Source organism: Pteropus medius, unplaced genomic scaffold (assembly GCF_902729225.1).
Source record: "Pteropus medius unplaced genomic scaffold, Ma_sr-lr_union100, whole genome shotgun sequence".
Lineage (NCBI taxonomy): Eukaryota > Metazoa > Chordata > Mammalia > Chiroptera > Pteropodidae > Pteropus > Pteropus medius.
In genome coordinates, this window is record NW_024340693.1 from 4,179,388 (window position 1) to 4,198,958 (window position 19,571).

The 19,571-nt window shown below is 55.1% G+C and overlaps 1 protein-coding gene across 1 annotated transcript in view; it reads right to left on the minus strand.

Annotated features, from left to right (window-relative positions):
* The window catches only part of XPO4 (exportin 4), a 73,886-nt gene that overhangs the window by 12,325 nt on the left and 41,990 nt on the right, over positions 1–19,571 (minus strand). The window contains 11 exon segments of the mRNA XM_039863200.1: positions 1,128–1,308; positions 2,090–2,383; positions 2,848–3,022; positions 3,829–3,998; positions 4,499–4,658; positions 8,471–8,648; positions 9,425–9,570; positions 10,172–10,314; positions 10,946–11,122; positions 18,557–18,731; positions 18,961–19,118. Coding sequence (XP_039719134.1) covers positions 1,128–1,308; positions 2,090–2,383; positions 2,848–3,022; positions 3,829–3,998; positions 4,499–4,658; positions 8,471–8,648; positions 9,425–9,570; positions 10,172–10,314; positions 10,946–11,122; positions 18,557–18,731; positions 18,961–19,118 — 1,957 coding nt within the window.

The following is a 19,571-nucleotide window of genomic DNA, read 5'->3' on the forward strand; positions in this document are numbered from 1 at the left end:
TCTTTCTCCTAAACGTCACCCGTCTGCCCTTTGCTTCCCGCCCCGTCGCGCTTCAATCCTGCCTGTTTCAACCTCAGTGTCTTAATGTTTTGCTGCCGTTTTCACCTTTTTGCTCCTTTATTCTGACCCCTCCGCGGCAGCCCCAGCACCGCCCTCAGAATGCCACAGGAGCGCAGGCGGCCCAGGGGCTCTGGGCCTCGCTGCCGGCCCTCCAGCCACCATGGGGCGGGGGCGGGGGGGTCGGGGGCCAGGGGGTGCTAACCGCCGCGGACCTGCAGGCCAGCACGGGGCGCACTTCCCAAGGGCAACGCTCGGCAGCCAGATTAGGGGACCCGGCCTGAGGGGCACACGGGTGACGCTGGGCGACAGGCGGGCCTGGCCGAGTGGCAGCTGCACCCGGGGTGGAAAGGGCTCACGGAGGGGTGGGGACGGGGCCCGCCTAACGCTTTACCGGGCACCCTGGGATGCGGGGACCCTGGTCAGCGAATGAGGAAAGACAGCAAGAACCACTCAGGACGGGGCTCGCACAGGGACCAGTGTCCACGACGCCTGGCGTCTGCGCTACAGGGGACGAGGGGACGCAGGAGGGACCGGTCTTCTCGGAGGACGTGAGCTCCGTCCTGTGTTGGCGCAGTGGGGAGGGAGGGACAGTCCCCCAGCACACGGGGTCGCACACAGGAGGCTACTGCCTGCAGCGACAGTGACCTTTTGCCTCCTGGCTGCCAGACACAACGCCAGCCCCGACAGGCGCCCAGCTCCCGCACAGCTCCCTGGAACCACTGCCATCACGCCCGGCCCACGGTTGGGTGGGGCACAGGAGGCTGGCCGACGTCCCCAGGGCCGCTAGTGCCATGGGAGTCTGGAGCCCCGCCCCGTGAGGGCTCTGGCTGACAGCCCGCGGGCCCAGTCTGTGCACAAGGGCGTCAGCGCCTCCCGTGTCTCCCGTGTCCCTCTGCCGTCTACACACCTGCCTCACGCTGGGTCATAACCGGTGCCTGGCGCGTCATAAGAGCCCAATAACGGGGACGCGCTTACCGCCCTCGCAAGGAGAACCCAGCTGGCAGGGCGTGGGCCTCGCCCTCACTCCAGCGTCCCCCTGCTCGGTCAGGCCCCCACCGCGCCCTCACCCGCGTCGCTGAAGTCGATGAGCTCCTTGGACAGCAGGTTGGTGAGCAGCTCCATGATGAGCAGCAGGTCCTGGTACTGCTCCTCCTCGGCCGTCACGTCGAGCCTCTGCCGCCCCAGGTTGTTCCGGGAGTACACCTGCAGCAGCGCCAGGCAGGCCTCGTACAGGCTCACGGCGCGGGCCTGCGGGGCACGTGGCCGGCGGCCGCGCGGAAACAGAGCCGAGGGGACGTTTAGGGTGCGAGCCAGCACACCTGCTCAAACCCCCCACTGACGCTCGCTCTGAGCTGGGCTAGAGAGTCAACGGAGATGCCAAAGCACGTGCTGAAGGGTGGCCGTGCTTAAAACAGCATCCGACGTCTTTGTTTGCTCGACCAGAGAGAGAATGCTAGAGAGATACGTTCCTTTGACCGAACAATAAAATTACACATCAGGAGCCCAAATTAAACGATTTGGAACAAGACTTCTGTTACTCTGCTAACAAATACGAATATATTTTTAAAACTGTTTTAAAATGGCTTTCTAAATAATTTAATGGAACAAAAAAAAAAAATGCATCTTTGCTTACTGAATATAAAAGAATTTCCTGCGTTTCAACACCCATCTGTTTTACAAAAGATACAAATTGCCATTTAAAATGTTAAGCCTTAGGGTTCTTTCTACCACAGAGAAAGTGGTTAAAACTTTCTACCATAACCCATTTGTTTTATTCCTCATCTGGTCGAGTCTGATTTAATAACACATTAGCCCAAAGAAATTAATGTATTTTTAGGCCAAGAATTTATATTCATTCAACATGCCTTCCTCTGATTTCTGAGTTCTTTGAAAAATAATCTTTTTGAAAAATCTTTTAGAGGCATAAAAATAGATAACGACCATTAAATTCGAAGTAAAGAACCTACCATTATTTTATCATAGCTGCAGGGAGTTTTGGTCCTGAATGATAGAATCCGAAAGGGCTCACCTCTCCGAGATAGCATATCTGTTTATGTGCAACTTCAACAAAAACTTCTATGATGAGATTGACGGTCTCGGGGGTGTTTTTGTACACTTCCATCAAGCCGATGCAGTTGGTAAGGAAGTCCATTAGAAAGTTGAAGAGGATGGCGACATTGTCGATCTGGGTGGCTTCGGCAATGCCGCACAGGGCCTCGAGCGTGGCCGTGATCTCCTGCTTGACCCCCTCCTGCTGGCACACCTGCTGGAAGTTCTCCTGGTTTATCACCCCCAAGAACCGCTGCTGCAGAGGCTGCAGAACCTACAAAACACAGCATGAATTTCTAAAAGGCTGATGCACAACCTCATTTATTTTTTAAACTTTAAGTCCTCAGCTTGGATAAACAGTCACTTTCCAAACATCTCTAACGATTGAAGGCAGAAAAAGCACAGCAAAGACCATGTGAAGCACACGTTACACTGCCCGTTCTGAGGGCCATCGCGACCCCTGAATCGTAACGAAGTATTAATACACTGGTTCAGGCTCTCATCTGAGTTGGGGAAAAACGCGTCTAAACAGTTGATGATACTCGATGATCTCGCATCGGCAGATATGGACAATCGTGAGATGATGTTTGCAAGATAGTAAGTTTCAACCGTCCGTCGGGAGGGAAAACACCAGAGCAGTGGTGACCGACAGTCACACCTCCCCTGACGGCCTCCCGGCAGCACACACACGACGAGCACAGTCACACGAGCGGGCGTGAGGAGAGCGAGGGCCGTCACCTCAGTCCAATACTGCTGCTTGGTCTCTGAGTCCATGTGTGCAAAGCCTCCCAAGACGAGTGCCTTCATCAGCGTCCTCTGCACGGGGCTGGACAGGAAGTGCAGGGGCGGGCTGCGGCTGGCAAACTGCTTCGCCAGGTTCCACCAGTTCTCACACTGGATTACCAAGTTTGCCCTACGGGAGAAACAGCAAAGCATTACACGTGCTTCCCACATCGCACGTGTGCTACGCAGCCGAAAACGGACGGCGCCTGGATGGACTTTTAAAGCTCAGTAACTTCGGCACAGACTTTGGAGCCCATGAACCTGTATAAACTGGTAAACTGACCACACAAAATGCAACGCGCTGATAACAACAGTAACAACAGCCCCAAGTCTCACGCCTGAGACCGAGCCTTGTCGAACGAGATACTCTGTATGAAATGCCTGGAACAGTGCCCAGAAAATTAGAAGAATTCAACAAATAGTAGCCAATGACAATAGCAATAATGATCATATTCTTATGCAATAAGAAAAATGAAAACACTTCTGGAATTTGTTGTAGAAAGCACTAAAAATCTTACTTTGCAAAATTAAATTAAATGTAATTATTAAAGCATCAGTTTTCCCATCTTGAAAAAATGGGGTAATACTAACAGGCTACCTGAAAAATCAAATGAGACTATCCTATGTTAAAGTGCTTTTAAAATTTTAACTTGTAAATAAATTACTAAATTACTTCTGTTGCTCATAAGACACTTTGGTACTGGACGTGGACAGTCCACCCACCCTCACCTGTAACGTGGGAAGCCATCTGCATTTGTAATTGACTTTTTTTAAAAAACGCAGTGCTTCAAAAATACAGTCTGTTGTCTGGACCTTAGGGCCCGTACAAGTTCGCCACTTGAAAGACGACACTAACAAGCAAACCGACGTCACACGCACGCGCACACGCGCCTCTGCGTGCACACGCAGGCAGTCTGTCCCCTGCGGTCAGCTCACCTCTCCCTTCTCTCCACTAGAGTGACGAGCAGTTGCACCGTGTCGTTTGCGAGGTCCTGCTCCCCGCTCCACACCGAGAGGTTGCTGATGACTTTCTGTAAGAGGTAGCCAACAACCCACTGAGAACCCTCCGTGTCCGCTCCAAACGCCGTACTGAATGGCAGGCTTATCTTAGGAAGGAAAACAAGTTTTTTTTAGGTCAGAAAGATCAGCTGAAAGAAAAAAATCCATAGAAAAATCTAACTGAGCTCAGAATGTAAATACAAAGTGCTGCTTTCTTCACGTCGATTTTATGCACGAGTTTGTGTCCACACGTCCCGGGAGAGGCATCCTCCGTCCGCTTGCGTTTTCCAGCACGGCTTCCCTGTCAGCTGCACTTCCTGCCATTAGCACACTAACACGATACTTACACCAATCACAGTGAGCACAAGTCAGCCCACTCTCAAACGGCAATCTGTAACTGAATACTGGTTAAGACAAGCGGAAGCAAACGACGGGCCCGAGCGAAGTTACTGAGCAGCGCGCCGTTCACTCAGCCTCGTCCACCGTGTGGGGAGTGCTCGGCCCTTAGCTACGCTTCGATGAGAAAATCACCAAGAAAGCGTTCTCGCTTCCACAACTGCCATGGGCACAGGTCTAAACGACCCGGGTGGCAGTCTCGCGTCCTGACCTGGTCGTACAGATTCTCGTCCACCAGGAGGTAAGTCTTTGCCCAGCGCTTCAGAAACCAGACAATGTCTTTGCCCATCTGAGGGCTTAGCAGATGCGTGAGATCTGCTCTTATTGCTCGAGACTCGACTTCTGAAACTCGCAGGACAGCGGATAACAGCCTGTGGGTATAAAAGAGAAGCCACTTATCCTCCGACCTACTTACTGGTTGTCAACCACATTTTCTTCATTAAAAAAAAGGTCCCTTTTGGTATCTCGACTCTGGATTTAGGCCAGGCTATTCCTGAAGTTTTCATCACTAAGGACGTAGACACATAAATGCCCCTTCGCTGCTGACCCTTCGGGAAGCAGGAAGCCAGATGGGGCGGGAGCAGGGGGTGGGGGCCGTGGCCAGACGCACCCTTCTGGTGCAGCTGTGCCTCCGGAGAGCGCCACCTGCTGTTACACGCTGGCCATTTCGGGGAGCCGGACCTGTAACTGCCTCATCCAGAGTGCCCCGAACGTCGAGCCCCGTCTCCACACCGTTTCCTAAAGAGCGCGGCTCTTCCTGGCATTTCCCCAGCACCCATCTTGCTCGGAGGCCGCCCACGCGAGTGCACGGAGGTCCTCCCCACGTGGCCCTGTGGCCGTGGGGTGGCAGCAGGCGCCGGGCGATGGAACCGGCCTCTCCTGGGTGGGGCCAGGGCAGCGCACGGCTGAGAGTGACACGCGGCACCCAACTCGGCTTCCGCTGAGAGGCACAAGCGAGGGCTGAAGCGAAAGAAGCCAGCATCGCGCCCGTCTGCGAACTCAGGGCCAAGGCAGGCGCTGGGCGTCCGCCCCCACCCCGCCTGCTGTGCTCCCGTGACTGGAAGGCTCTCTCCCTGCAGCGAGACCTCAGGGACAGTGCAGGACGCCGGGCCACGCCCTTTCGAGGACTCCGCGAACACAGCTCCCCGTGTCGCCTTGTCCCTGCTCTCTCCCGGCCTGCGACACCCTCTTCCTCCTCCTCCTCTGACCCTCTCCAAACAGGTGCTTTTTAAGGCTCTGCCCCCCAAACCTCTTCACTGTGCATACTCCCTGTGCCACCCGAGCTCAAACTTTAAACAATTATTTTAGGGCGAATGTAAACAAAAACACCCTAATGACCTCACAGTAATTTAAGTTGATGCATCAGATTTTTCCCTTACCATCAATAGTTTTAAAGGATACATTTTGCAGCCTTACAGAATTTGAAATAAAGTTACAATAACCACTTAAATTTACGCACTGGCATCTAATTGGCATAGTGCTGGGACACCCACCATCGTCCATTTGAAAAAAAAGCTTTTCTTTACCAGCTGGCAATTTCACGTTGTCTCTCTCCTTAAATCTGTTTCAATCTCATTCTCCCAGAAAATAGCATCCTAATATGTTTTACCATTTCGATCACACCACATACTTCTCTGAAACCAATGTCCAGATACTGAAATACTTAAAAATCTCCAATGATCGTTAAATTCAAAATGTTTTCTGAATTGTTATCAGTATAATACTTATTAGTATACCATTGACCAGAGTATAACACAAATTTAAATAAGGTAGGAAACAAAGTAAGAATGTTATGCATCTCTGAATGACATTAATGTAGCAGGGTTTTGTTCTTCCCAATTAGCTCACATATTTGTGAAAAACACTACTTATTGCTAGAACGAGACGGTTGAGCATAGTGTGACCGCCGTCTTTCACTTAACAGAGGCGAGCCCAAGGGAGCGCAGTCACATAAGTACACGGAAGGCAACTTTAAAACGGCAGGATCTCTCGCTTACTGAACTTCCTCACCTTATGTGCTGAAAACCAGAGATGTCCCACCAGAAATCATTTCTAATAATCTGATAACTTGACAACTTGCTTAGGCCCCTGTCCAGTGCTGCTTAACACAAAAGACCGAAGCCTCCTGACCTGTGGGACCCCTGGTTCCCTGTCGCCCGGCTGCCCCATCCTTTGCCACCTGCAGGCTTCACCTGCCTGCCCGGCCCCCGCAGAAGGAGGGAGCAGTGGCCTTCTCTGCAGAGTGGCAGCCAGGTGAGAAAGGGCCACAGGCAGGTGAGCCTGAGCACCCTGGGCCTGTGCTCACTGCTCCCCTCACAGGCACACTCACAGCCAGCAGGGTCCCCCAGGAACACCGCGAAACGCCCCCACATCTACTGTCCTAACCAGGTCACTCCACTGCTCACAAAAACACTTCCTCACTTACCTGTCCCTCTAACCCATCCTCCACACTGTGATCCTTCTAGAACCGTCTGGTCAGTTCACACCCCTGCTCCCAAGCCTTCCCACCTCTTCATCCTTTGCCGGCCTCTTGCCCAGCGCCAGCCTCCCCCTCTGTCTCCCTCGAACGCAGCCCTGCACTCTGTCCCCGCCCAGGCCTCACGCCTCCGCCATGCGCACCAGGAGCTCCTGCCTGCTCTGGGCACCCGCTACTGCCGGTCCCCCCGTCCAGCTGCAGCGTCACCTTGTGTGCACCACCAACAGGCTAAGCCTCCCTCAGCACGCTTCTGCTGCACCCGCAGGCCCTGGCACCGCACACCTGAAGGAGCACCGGCTGGTGACGTGGCACAGTGGGCCAGTCACTGCCAGCCCCGGTGACACTGGCCCTGCCTGGGGATCCTCAGCATGCCCTGGGCCACGGCCTGCGAAAGAGGGTGGCGATTTTTGTCCGTTTTGCTCACGGATGTAACCCAAACGCCTAGAGCAGGGCCTGGTACACAGGACGTATTCAAAACTATTTGTTGACAATAATTTCTTTGAGAAAAGTGAATTACTTTTTTAGTCAAACGAGAAATGTTTCTCCCACATCCCATTCAATTTCACATTAATTCTTTGGACTGAAACCAAGTGACAACTTTTTTGGTGCTCGCTCCAACCCTCAACTCGTCCTCCATAGTCTGTGCTCTCACTCACCGAGAGCCTGTGCTCCACAGTGACACCGGGGACTGGCGAAACCGGACAAGCACTGCAAACACAAGGAATGGCACTGCCCGAGCAAGGACCATGACCGACAGCATCATATGACTGAAAGACCGGCCTGGGACTCAGCACCGCAGACCAAACCCAAGTGAAAGCAGCGTTTCCCAGGCATGTGGTCTAAGGCCCACGGCCATCCCAAAAGGGAGCACTGATGTCTAGTTTCAAATGAGAGGGCACAACGACAAAGGAATAAATAAGCTTACTAGCCCAATTGAAAAAAAAGCAGCATTTTCCATGGCACAGGTTTAAATGGTACCCACCTATTTTGGCACCAAAATGAAAAGGGTTAGGGGGACGGCACCCCGTCTGACTTACTGCTTTTGCAATGGACAAAAACCAGTGATACTTCATCACCACTACCTGTGCCTGCCGCCCGAAGCTAAAGATACTGAGATTCATAAAAGCCTTCTCGAGTTCATAGTCAGGAGGACACTGAGTCCAGGCCTCCGCCGCTGCTGGCAGGAGCGGCAGGCAAATGCTCCCATCCCAGGCCACGGCCTGGCACCCCGCTGGCCGGGCCCCCAAGCCCACACCCTCACTGGGGTGCGCTTCCGCTGCACGAACTGAGAAACGCGGCTTCAGCCTCGGGAACGACAAAGACTTGCCAGGTGCATCCGCTCTGCGAGGCAAGTGCTCCATGCTTCTGCACGCAGGGAGCCCGCCCCGCACCGGAGCTGCTCCTGACGGCGGGCAAGGGGCAGAGCGCAGGGGAGCAGTGTCCCTTGGGTCTCGCTGCACTCAGAGCACGGGGCCTGTGTTCCCCTCAGGACTGGGTGTGGCCGTCAAGCCCACTGGGGGCAGGGCGGAGGCCTACTTAAACACACCCCGTCCTTGCTGTCCTTGTCTACTTGAAGGCTTCGCCAAGCTTTACCTTCTTTTGTGAATGAGACGCACAGCGTGCCCATGGCTCGCGGAAGCTACCCATCAACTCAGAGTTTATAAAACAGCATAAATTACAAGAGCACAGCTATAGAGTTCATATTACCTAATCACAGAATCTGTTCTGTTGTACCCTGGGATGGAAGAAGCCTTTTCTCCTGGAGATCCCAAAATTTGAAGTGTTGTATTAATGTCAACTTCAGATGAGTGCTTAATGGAATATCCCATTATTTCTGGAGGTATTAGCGGAGTCTCTCCCTGAGTATCATCAGCTAAGAGGTAGCCTTCAGTTTAAAAAAAATTAAAAACGAACACTTAACAAATCTACATTTATCAAATGCACTATAAATGTTTTCAGTTTTACTTGATTTATATACATCACATAAACTGATGTAAAAGTAAATTATAAATTTAATGTGTTAATTTCAAGTTTCCTGAGAAGAAAATTTCTATTTCTTAGATAATTAACTCAAAAAATAGGAAAGAACAAATGTTTTATTCAACCATTTTATAATTCGTACTGACATGTAGCTTTTTAATCTACTGCCTTCTAATAATTTTCAGTAATATAGTCTGTACAGTTCAAAAGAATATTGTTATCCATATCAAAAGTCAAGATTTGGGACTGCCTTTTCAGAGATTAATATTTTTTCCCCGACTATTTAAAATACAGAGATATTGCTATTTCAGTCATGGAAGAAGACTCAAAAAGCCAGGCTGCCTAGATGTGCACCTGGCTCCAACGTGAGCTTCTTACAGCTCTCTAGCCCCAGCTTCTTCATTTATAAGACGGGGGTGATGATGACAATGACCACGCCCCGTAATAGTGCTGGTTGGTGGGATACGATGAGTTCCACACAGAGCATCTGGTGTGCAACAGGCACTGAACACACGTTAGCCAAGATTCCTTTACACCGTACCCGCGGCTGCACCACGTGGCCGCCGCCTCCACGTCTCATCCGCAGCACGTGTGGCCTGCTGGTTTTAATCCACGAAGCCCCTTTTAAGGCTTAAACTGCTCAGCTGGCAATTACATTTTAAAAAGAAATGACCGACCCACCTGTGACTAAAATAAGCCAGTGAATGTCCTCATACAGATCATCAAGCACTTTGTTGTCGGAGGTGCCTGAGCCAGGTGAGGCCAGTAACTGCTGCTGATGTCGCTGTAACTGGCCGTGGAGCCTTGTTACTCTTTCTTCTAATAAACTAAAAGAGGAAAGAGAAAGTGACAACAGCTTCATGAGGCTCAGTGAGAAAACACCCAGAACAACACGGTGTCCGTGGACGGGCGAGCACACACAGAGCTGCGAGTCACTGCACACAGCGGTTCCCGCAGCGTCATTTATGACGCGGGATTAAAACTGCTTCGTAGTCAAGGCTCCCGATGGGCATCAGGAGACTGGGGGTTCCGAGTTCCGCTGACGTGGGTCCGTCGTGTCCCACGCTCCTCATGGCCTCCCTGCCACCTACCCCGGGCGCCTGGGCTCCAGCGCACAGGCCGGGCACGTGGCCAGCTGCTTCGACCCACTTGCTGCGGTGTGCGGGGGTGAGAGGCTCTAAAGGAAGCAGCGATGCTCTCTAGAGGTTGAGAGGTTGCCGAGTGCGAAGGGTACAGGAGGTAAAGGAGTGAGGAGTCATCTCTAAGAGAGCCTGCATGCTCTCTGGGAGGGTGTGAGGTGTGGGGGGAGAGAGCTCTAGAAAGCCTGAGGGGTGCAGGGGGTGGGGGGGCATCTCAAGAGAGCCCGCGTGCTCTCTGGGAAGAGCGCTAACACAGTGCCTGCTCCGCAGGCCCCTGGGCGCCATGTACCTTGTCAGGAGAGGCACACAGTGACCCGCAGCGGTCCTCCCCAGAACCCCCACGCTGGCCAGCTGGTCCGAAAACTGGTCCCGGTCGTCTTCCTGCAGCCCGCTGATCTCCTCCTCCTCGCGAGGGGCAACGCCGTTGGCCGTCTGTTGTCATCAACGAGAGACAAAGAGTGAGGGCTGCACCCCGTCCTGTGCACCCGCCTTGCTGGTACAACGTGACTCGGGTGCTCCACTGAGGTGACCGCTGGACAGGGTTCCCATCTACTACACCGACAGCCCTGCAGTCACTGACAAAGGGGGGGGCACTGGATGGGGACCCCATCCACTACACCGACAGCCCTGCAGTCACTGACAAAGGGGGAGACACAGAGAGGGAAGTGAAGGGTGTGACCCCACAGCACACATGGCCAACACAGTTAACTACACACACACGACCAGTTCCCATAGCAGAGAATTTAACTTCTGCCCCTGAAACGATCTGACATCTTTCAGATCCACAGGCCGTGGATAACAGGTGTCATTCACACACTTGACAACCGGGAAGACACAAGTGAGCAGCTGAAAACCGAAGAGAAAGGAGGTGACCGCCAGCCACACCCCACCAACAGGATGCGCGTACACAAGGGGACCGCTCTGCTCTCCGTCGGATGCTCTCAGCAAACCTTCTCAAGAAGCTTGTCCTAAATTTCTAGCACGACACAACGTGCAACGGGATAAAACGGACAAGGCGGGGCCTAGGATGAACGGACCGGCTACGGCCTGGCTGCGCACTCACCAGATTCCTCGTGCCGTCGGGAGCAGCGAGGTGGCACTGGATGTAGGAGTTGAAGACCTGGATTGCGTGCTGCGTGAAAAAGCCTTTGTGGAAATGCTTGTCGTCTTGCACCAAAGCCAGCCAGGACTCCAGCAGCTTGTCGTACGCCTCCATGTACACCATGTCATCTTTATCGAGCTGAGAGAAAGGAGGACGCGTAAAGCCACGGCAGAGGCGGCAGAGGCGCCAGAGGGGCACTGTGACCAGGCCGCGTCGCTGCAGAGCTCCGTAAGGTTTGCCTGTCACGAAGGCTCCTGCCCTTATTCCGCATCAAGCTGACTCTGTTCTGCAATGAACTGATCAATTCAAACGCTGCAGTAAAAACGGGCAGGCTTTTTATTAAACTTGTGAAAATTTTCTAACTTAATCTAAGCAATTCTTAGGCAAGCAGGAGTTGACTATTTTTTAAGACTGGCTCTTTGGTGCTTTGTGGAACATGTATCTTTCAAACAAAAGTAACAGCAACAGTGACTTAAGATAAAGCACACACTCACGCGCTTCCACGCATCCCGGGAAAGACGAGGCTGACGGCCACAGCCCCGCCGACCCGCTCCGTAGCAATGCGCCCCCCCACGCGGCGCCAGCCTTGGGGGAGCAAGCGGCCGTCAGTCACGCCGCCACCAGCTCGTGCCACCAAGGCATGCACGCGAAGTGAACGCTCTACGCCTGCAGCTCCGCTACGCCACAGTGTGCAAAGACAGTCGTTTTCTGGGTCCAACAGACTAACAAAGTTTTTTTTGTATTTTTAGTTGTTTTAGGAAACATTTACATAAGAATGAAGGAAAACTTAAAAGACTCCAAACACAGCAAACCCAATTTTTATTCGTATTTTCTTGGCCCTGAAGCACATTCGGCAAGTCCTCGGTGGACGTCGCCAGCAGGTTCTGTGACCGTCAGTGAAGCCACACGTGCGGGCCAGTCTCAGCACGGGCTCGCGACGTAAACGGGGGGAGCCCGCAGCTCCTCAGCACTACGGGGAGCGACGCCGCAGGACGCGCTGCTCCAGGCCCGCTGGACGCTGAGCTCTGCGCCACGCTTCGGCTGGGTCTGGGACACATTTGTCCCGCAGGGCCTAACAAGGGATGGATCAGGCCGAGTGTGGGCGATCCGGCCGGTGATGACTGGCAACTAGGTCCTCCCTGCTCGTGTATGTGTGTCCCACGGGGTCACTGTGACTCTGAACTAGCGGACATGGCGCTAGGGCCCTTCTCTGGTCACTGCATTTTCATGGCGTGAAACATCAACACACAGCCTCGTCTCAGAACAACAGGTTTTACTTCTTGTCTGCAGCAAGTGTGCCATTTCTGAGGCATGAGGAAAGCATCTGCGGCGGTGCTGAAGACAAGGGTGTACGATGACCCAGCGGCGCCGAAAAGCCAACACGGCACTCCACGCACCATCGGCGGCGGCAGCACGTGGCTTTGTCCCTTCCACAGGCGCTTTCTGAGTGCTAGGAGCTACGCTCTGCACACGGCGACGAGAGAAGCAGCTTCTTCCCAGGAGCATCTGCGCCTGTCCGTGTGCTCAGCGGACAGCGTCTGCTCAGTTGTGACAGTGCGTCTCGCCAGCACAAGCAGACTGCTGACACAGCCGGGGGAGCAGAGAGCGCAGACCTCTGGCCACCACTGTCCCCAGGAGGAAGTGGGACATCTGAGGCCCGCCTGCGTTGCCCAGTGCCGCTAGAACGCACGCTGCCCCAGCTCGCTTGTTCACACAGCGACGTGCAGAGGAAACACGAGGGCCTTCCAGGCCTGACCGCCGACCGCCTCAGCGGCACCCCGACAGCAGACGAAACAAGATCGCAAGGATGGAAGGTCCCTGTTTCTGGGCGGCGATTTACAGTGAGAACTGAGGACTTCCAAGGGACCGTCTGGGCCCTCCTGGGCACCAGCACAAGGAACGCATCAGGCCGAGTGTGAGCGATCTGGCCTCTGACAATGGCAACGAGATCCTCGCATCGAAGCACGGAGGGCCGAAACCCTGCTCCATGCTGTGCTGTCAGAGCACGTGCACGGCGCTGACGGAGGCGGCCGCGCTAGCGCCACACGCTCACGGCCCACGCATCAGCGGGCCCGCTGCCAAGAGGGCCTGGAACGGGGCTCGGAGCTCGTGAGCTCCTTGACCCCACCCCACTCCATCCGGGGACGGCGAGTGGAGGGCTGACCGGACGCAAGGCCAGCGCCGGCACGCCTATGCTCAGTCAGCTGGGCACTGAGCAGCAGCACATCCACGCTCCTCGGCCACGGGAAGCTGGCCTGGCTGGCGACTGTGTGCCCACACGGCAGCACTGGCTGGCCATCTGCGGAGACGCTGCCGAACGAAGCTCCGGGAGAGGACACTCCGTACGTGAGTGCCATCTCCCTTCCAGCACCAAATCAAATTTAGAAATGAGAATCTAACTCTACGGTATGATTCCGACGATACCACACTCTGGAAAAGGCAAAAACACGGAGATGGATCAGGGGGCTGAACAGGTGGTGCACGGGGGATATCTAAGGCGGAGACATGCCGTGTGACACTGTAACGGTGGACACGTGTCATACATTTGCCCAAATCCACAGAATGTGCGCCGAGAGTGAGCTCTAATGTAACCCGTGGGCTTGGGTGACGCCGCCGTGTCAATGCTGGCTCCGCAGCTGAAACAAACGCCCCGCCTGGCGGGGGTGCGGCCGTGGGCGGCCGTCTGCCGGGGGGCGGTGGGGCAGGGACAGAGGTACCGACTCTGTGAGCCACTCAGTTAATACCTGCTGTGCATCCAAAACCGCCGAGAGAGAGCGCGTGTGTGCGCCTGACGCCAGATTCTGAGGACAGGTGCCAGGTGAGTCCCCAGGAGGAGCCGAGCCACAGGATGCCACGGTTCGCCATTCGGCTGCCACGCAGCCAGCGCCTGCCCGAGTCCCCTCCCCTCAACAGTGCCAGGCCCCCCGCTGGCTCCGAAAAGAGCCGCCCGCCATAGGGACTAACGTGGCAGCTCAGGGTCTCGTCCCTGAGGCCAGAAAGCTCTTCCCTGACCACCTACGGTATCACATCCACGTGTACACGTAACTACAAGTCAGTTTTTAAAGCACACAACGCGTAGACGTGAAAAATGCAGTACGGTGGGAGGGACAACGAGCCCTCGCCGGGAGCAGCTCATTCTAAGGGACACCATATAACGTCCGTGACCTTCTCGGACTTTGTGTCCGCATTCCCGCTCCAGGTCACCCCACTCCTCACAGGTGTTTGGGGATGAGCTCCCCTCGCCACAGCTGGGAGGAGCGTGGGAACACTGGCAGGTCGCTCACGTGCCATGCCCCCCGCAGACGCGACGGGAGAGACGCGGCGGCAGCAGGGCTGCAGTACGCAAGGGGCCGGGCAACTGCAGGGAAGGGACGGTCCTGTCAGCATGTCACTTAACCCGCGTGGCTGTGCAGCTGTTGGCCTCATCACTTACTTCTGCGCACGTGAAGTGCTTCCCCTACGGGAGTGACGTGTTTCACGGCCAGTCGCAAGTCACAGGCACTGGCGCGACCCAAGCGCCGTGACGGGCCAGAGAGCACTACGTCATGGCCCAGGACAGCGGAGGGCTGGAGAGACTGGGAGGTGGTGCAGGTGCCACAGGTCCCCGCCTGCTGCGAGTTCAGATCCTTTTCCCAGGATGGTGCCACACGAGGCAAACGGGTGACCAGAGCAAAACGTCGCAAGTAAAACCTCGAACTCTCCGTTTTAAAAAAGCATTCAGAAGTCTTTGAACATCAAATGCAAAACTGATTCACTCTCCTGCGGTTCCCATGTCACTTCGGAGCGCCCGTGCTGCTGATGGCATTACCGGCTTCTGAAATGCCCAGCGGACTCCGGTGTGGGGGACGCGCAGCGCGGCCATCAGCACGGTGCTGCAGACCGGGCCCTGGGAGCGCCCTCGGCGTGGGAGCCGCTGGCAGACAGTGGCTGTCAGCCCAGTGCTGCCCTGACCACCTTCTGCTTTCGCAGACGCCCGGACTCCCCAGTCCTCGGTGCTCCGGCTGTGCGGCACCGAGCCCGCGCCTGGCACTGCTCGCTGTTCAACAGGAGCTCGGGGCGCGAGCCAACGCAGCAACGCTCCTGGCCGACACCCCGGGGAATCCTGGCAGTTGGGGTGCGAAGGGCGGTCGTCGTCCCCTCCTCGCTCTGGCCTGGGCTTGGCCGCCCTGGCCCGTCGGACCCGGTTCTCTGACGCTGCTGTTATCGGCGACACGGAGGGTACTAGACGGGACAGTGGCTGCGACGGGACGCACGCTCTCCTCTACACCCAGCACGCCCACCGCAGCTGCCGAGGTCCGCAAAGCCTAGACACACTGTGCCGGCACGGCCGGAAGCCGCAGTGACCGCACGCGAGCCGGCACCGGCGGTCACGACCCGCCCGGAATGGACCGGTGTCCTGCTGGAGGTCCCCGTGCAGCCACGGCCAGCGTCCACGCCAGAGGCAGCGCCTGCACCGTGCGACGCCGAAACCCACGTCCCGCCCAGCTCTGTACTCTGAGCTTTTGGGCGGCGTGACCAACGGCCGTGATGGCGCTGGACAGTCCTGCTCACCGCAGCGTCGGCAACACCCTCTCCTGGCTGTGAGGTCGCTGGGTGGGACACGGCGTGCCTTCCCCACGGCCGGTCCCGCATGGGGCAAGGATGAGCCCCAGGGCACTGCGCCGTCACCCTCACACCTCGTGGCCCCTGGCTCAGCCGGCGCGCTCCCTTCAGCCTCGGTGGACGCTGTCCAGGGCGCCACACTGCCTGCTCGCCTACTCGCGGCAGGGTCACTCCCGCTGCCCGACGGCGTACGTCTGACCCCTCCGTCAGGGCCTTTTCTCTACCCCTTTGACCTGCAGTCTTGAGACTGGGTTGCACATGTGCCGAAATCAGGTGCGAAGTCCCCTGTCCACATGGCGTGTCCACCCAGGAGCCTGGGCCCACGCGGCCACTCTGCCCGGTGACCTGGCACGCTGGGTGACCTTGTGTGACAACCTGCCGGGTGCAGAACTTCAAACTCTCCTGACCAAGCACACGCTGCGCTCAAGGCAGACTGTCTCCAAAGCGCCCTGATCAATGCGGATGCACGGGCTCGTGGCACGATCATCCTATAAGATACGTGACAGAATAACAGGAGCAGCTGCTCTAATTCCTAAGGCAACGCTTCGTCTCCACACTCACTCGTGCCTCTTCCACCCGCAACAGACAAGAGTTGATTTTGGGGCGCAATGGAAGAACGCTCGGCTTCAGGAAGCCTCCAGCCGGCCCAGGAATGCCAGCAGGAGGCTGCGGGCCGGAGGGGCCCCACGGTGAATGGGTCTCCTCACGCACGGCCATGGCCACCAGTGAGGACATGCGTCACGAACCACATGAGCATCGAGACCCTCTTTTTTAAAATCTGGCTACAGCAACTTAATCCTGGCCAGAGCCACGCATTTCTAAAAATGGGGACGGGCTGCACGTTCTCTGAACCCCGTTCTGGGATGATCCTCCCCAATAAAGCCAGGGCGCACGCGGAGTCTGCTTCCTGCTGGGAAAAGACGCTCCTTCCGTGTCAAAGGAAACCAGAAAACACTGCACAGAATTAGACTTACAAAGAAAACCACCTCTGACGTCACTGGCTTGCAGAGAATGAGGAACCAAGCGCGGTCTCACGTGGCACACAGGACACGTCACACGGCTTCCACGTCTGTCACCGGCACTCTGCACTTCTCTGTACACTGGGCAGGCCCCGCCAGGCGCGGGAGAAACCACAGCCCTCACTGCAGCACGGGGACCAGGACGGGACAAGGCTGAGCTGGCCCCAAGGTCCAGCAGGCGATGACAGCCTGGCTCAGGACCAGACCATTCCCCCCGGCTCACGGTCTCTGTTCCACACCGACTCCCAAAGCAGTTGTAGATCCCTCCACTTCTTCATTTTAACTTGAGAGGTCCTTTCTTTCTGTGCTTTTCCACTCCAGCTCGACGGCCACTACGTGCCAGCACCACAACCGCCAGGCGCCCAGGGGGCCATAGGCTGCACGTAATCAGAACTTTACCACGGAGTTAGCAGGCGGGGGCCCCTGCTGTCTGAGGGCACCCTGCGTGCAGCCCCCGCCCTGCCGAGCCACTAGGAGCCATGCGACACGCTGCAGAAACATTATTTTTTAAAAACATTTTTTTAAAGTCACAGAATTAAAAGAAACTGGTTGATGAAAAGAAAGAAGCGACCCTCGGCTGCAGCGAGCGCCCCACACGCACGAGACGAGCACAGCCACCTGGGTGTCACGACCCCAGCGTCTCCTGGTCACGATAAACCCACTTTAACCTGAAGCTCTTCAGGCCAAGAACGCTGTGCATCTCCCAGCAACTCTTCCGTAAACCGTCTGGGACACCTGTAACCCGCTAACAGAAACCCCAAGGTCCCTGTGTTTCTACATGAGAGACTGACGTGCTGCTTAATCCACCAGATTCAGAAGAGAAAACACACGAACCTGGGGGGGGGCAGACAAAGCTCAACAAACCACGCCGAAGGACACCTGAGTGAGTCAGGATTTGCGATCATCTGAATAAAGTAAATACCGAAGCCCACTGTATTTCCACACACAGAACATAATCCACCCCCCACCCCCCTGCTCCGGAAAATTAAAACCCCGCGCACGATGCCTACCGCCTCTCTTCCTCCACGACCCACATCTTTTCCGGCGTGCAAGCATCTGCCTGGCCTGCTGTGTCATCAGACCGCTGCCCCGGCCAGACACAGCCACCCCCGAGTCTCTGCGCTCTGAAGGGACACGGAAAGCCCACGTGCACTTTGCCAGACGCCCAAACAAACAACTCGGTGAAAGTTTGGCATGAAATTCTGACAGACTTACAGTTTTTGTTCCCTTAGAATCTCTGAAAAGATCCACATTTTGATTCGTAAAGAGAAAAACGAGTGCCCCAATTTAATGACTACTCTGCAGGGAAAAACATCCATTATTTCCCATGATTCATGTGCTTATTCATGGCTGTTACAAACACAGCTGTCAAGGAGTTCAAGTACATGTTTTCCAAATTAAATATAAAAATCTGGAAAATATATATCTGAAAATATGTGCCCAAAACATCTTTAGTGCTGTTATTGGTCTTAATTTTCCTGAAAATTAAATTCTACCAAGACATGCTATTAAACCACAGCACCAAAAAATTGAAGAGCGCAGTCTGATCAAAATAAGAATGGTTACAAATATTTGAACTATTATATTCATATAATTTCCAGAAATCCAAAATTCAAAATTTCTCTAGAAACATTCAAAGCTGCATGTAATCAAGACTTTACCACGGAGTTAGCAGCAACCTTTAAAGTTTTTATTGCTAAAAATGGGCTTTTGACATACATTTCATTCCATTTCCTACATTCAGGTACCAAATTATTTCCAAGTCAAAATCTCAAGACCAATACATTTAATCTACTAAAATAATTTCAATCCACGAATATTTAAAAGTCACGTTCCCGAGCAGACTGCCAGAAAACACGCTCTCATAAACAACAGCGTGCGCCAGAATGCCCCGCGGCCGCACGCGGCGCCCGCAGGCAGGGCGGCTCCCGGGGACCGGGCCGTCACTCACCACTTCCTCCAGCGCGGCGCTCCGCCCGAAGGAACAGGTGAGGTGCGTGAGGCAGTTCACGAAGGAGGCGAACAGCTCGCTGGGCACGGCGGTCAGAACGCTCCGAGGAAACACCGTGATCAGGTTGCTGATGATGCTGGAGACCCCCACGGCTTCCGAGTCTTCTATTTCGATTCTACAAATCAGGCAGGAGCGTCACCAGGCGGTGGTGAGGACACGTCACAGTTACTCATTCCCAAACACGCAGAGATTACAACTTATCCGTTCACTTTTAAAGGCGTGTCTCCATATTAACTTCAAATTCAGAACACAAGAGGGCAGCGTGACTGGCTTCTTTCCCGCACTCTGCCCCCCGGGACGGAGACCCTGCAAGCCCCCAGAGCCCCCGCGGCCCCTGCGCCTACCCATTGATGGTGCTCAGCAGCCCCTCGATGAAGCGCGCCAGGTACTCGACCTGGGCGGCCTCGTCCGGGAAGACGGGCCCGTGCAGCGAGGCGAGCTGGGCGAGGCACTGCAGCGAGTCCTGGGCCATGTCCGAGTCCTCCCGGATCTTGCGGTGGACCTGCGACAAGAACCACTAGCCCATAAAATAACCTTCTCTCATCAGGGTCACGTGTCCGTCATGCCGAACGTGGTAAGAGAAAGTTCACCGCAGCTGGTTCTTTCTTGAAGACTGATTCCTGAATTAAACTACATTGGAGGATCGTCCCTCAGTCCACCTCACATTACAGGCCATGGCTTTTAACACAGCGGTTAACTTGGAACTGAGGGCTACCTGCATTTGGAAAACTGAGCTCTCTCCAGCACGTATGACAAAGGGAGAAGCAGACGCCAGCCAGTCAGACGGACGGCCGCTTCTAAAAACGGCAACGCCGAGATCATCTGCACTATGCCGGCTATGCCTCGCTGCAGCCCTTGCTGAAGCCAGCGGACGGTCCGCCCAGGAGTGTGCAGATGCTGCCTCGGCGAGATGAACAGCTGCACAGGCAGAAAGCCAGCACACACGCGGCCGCGA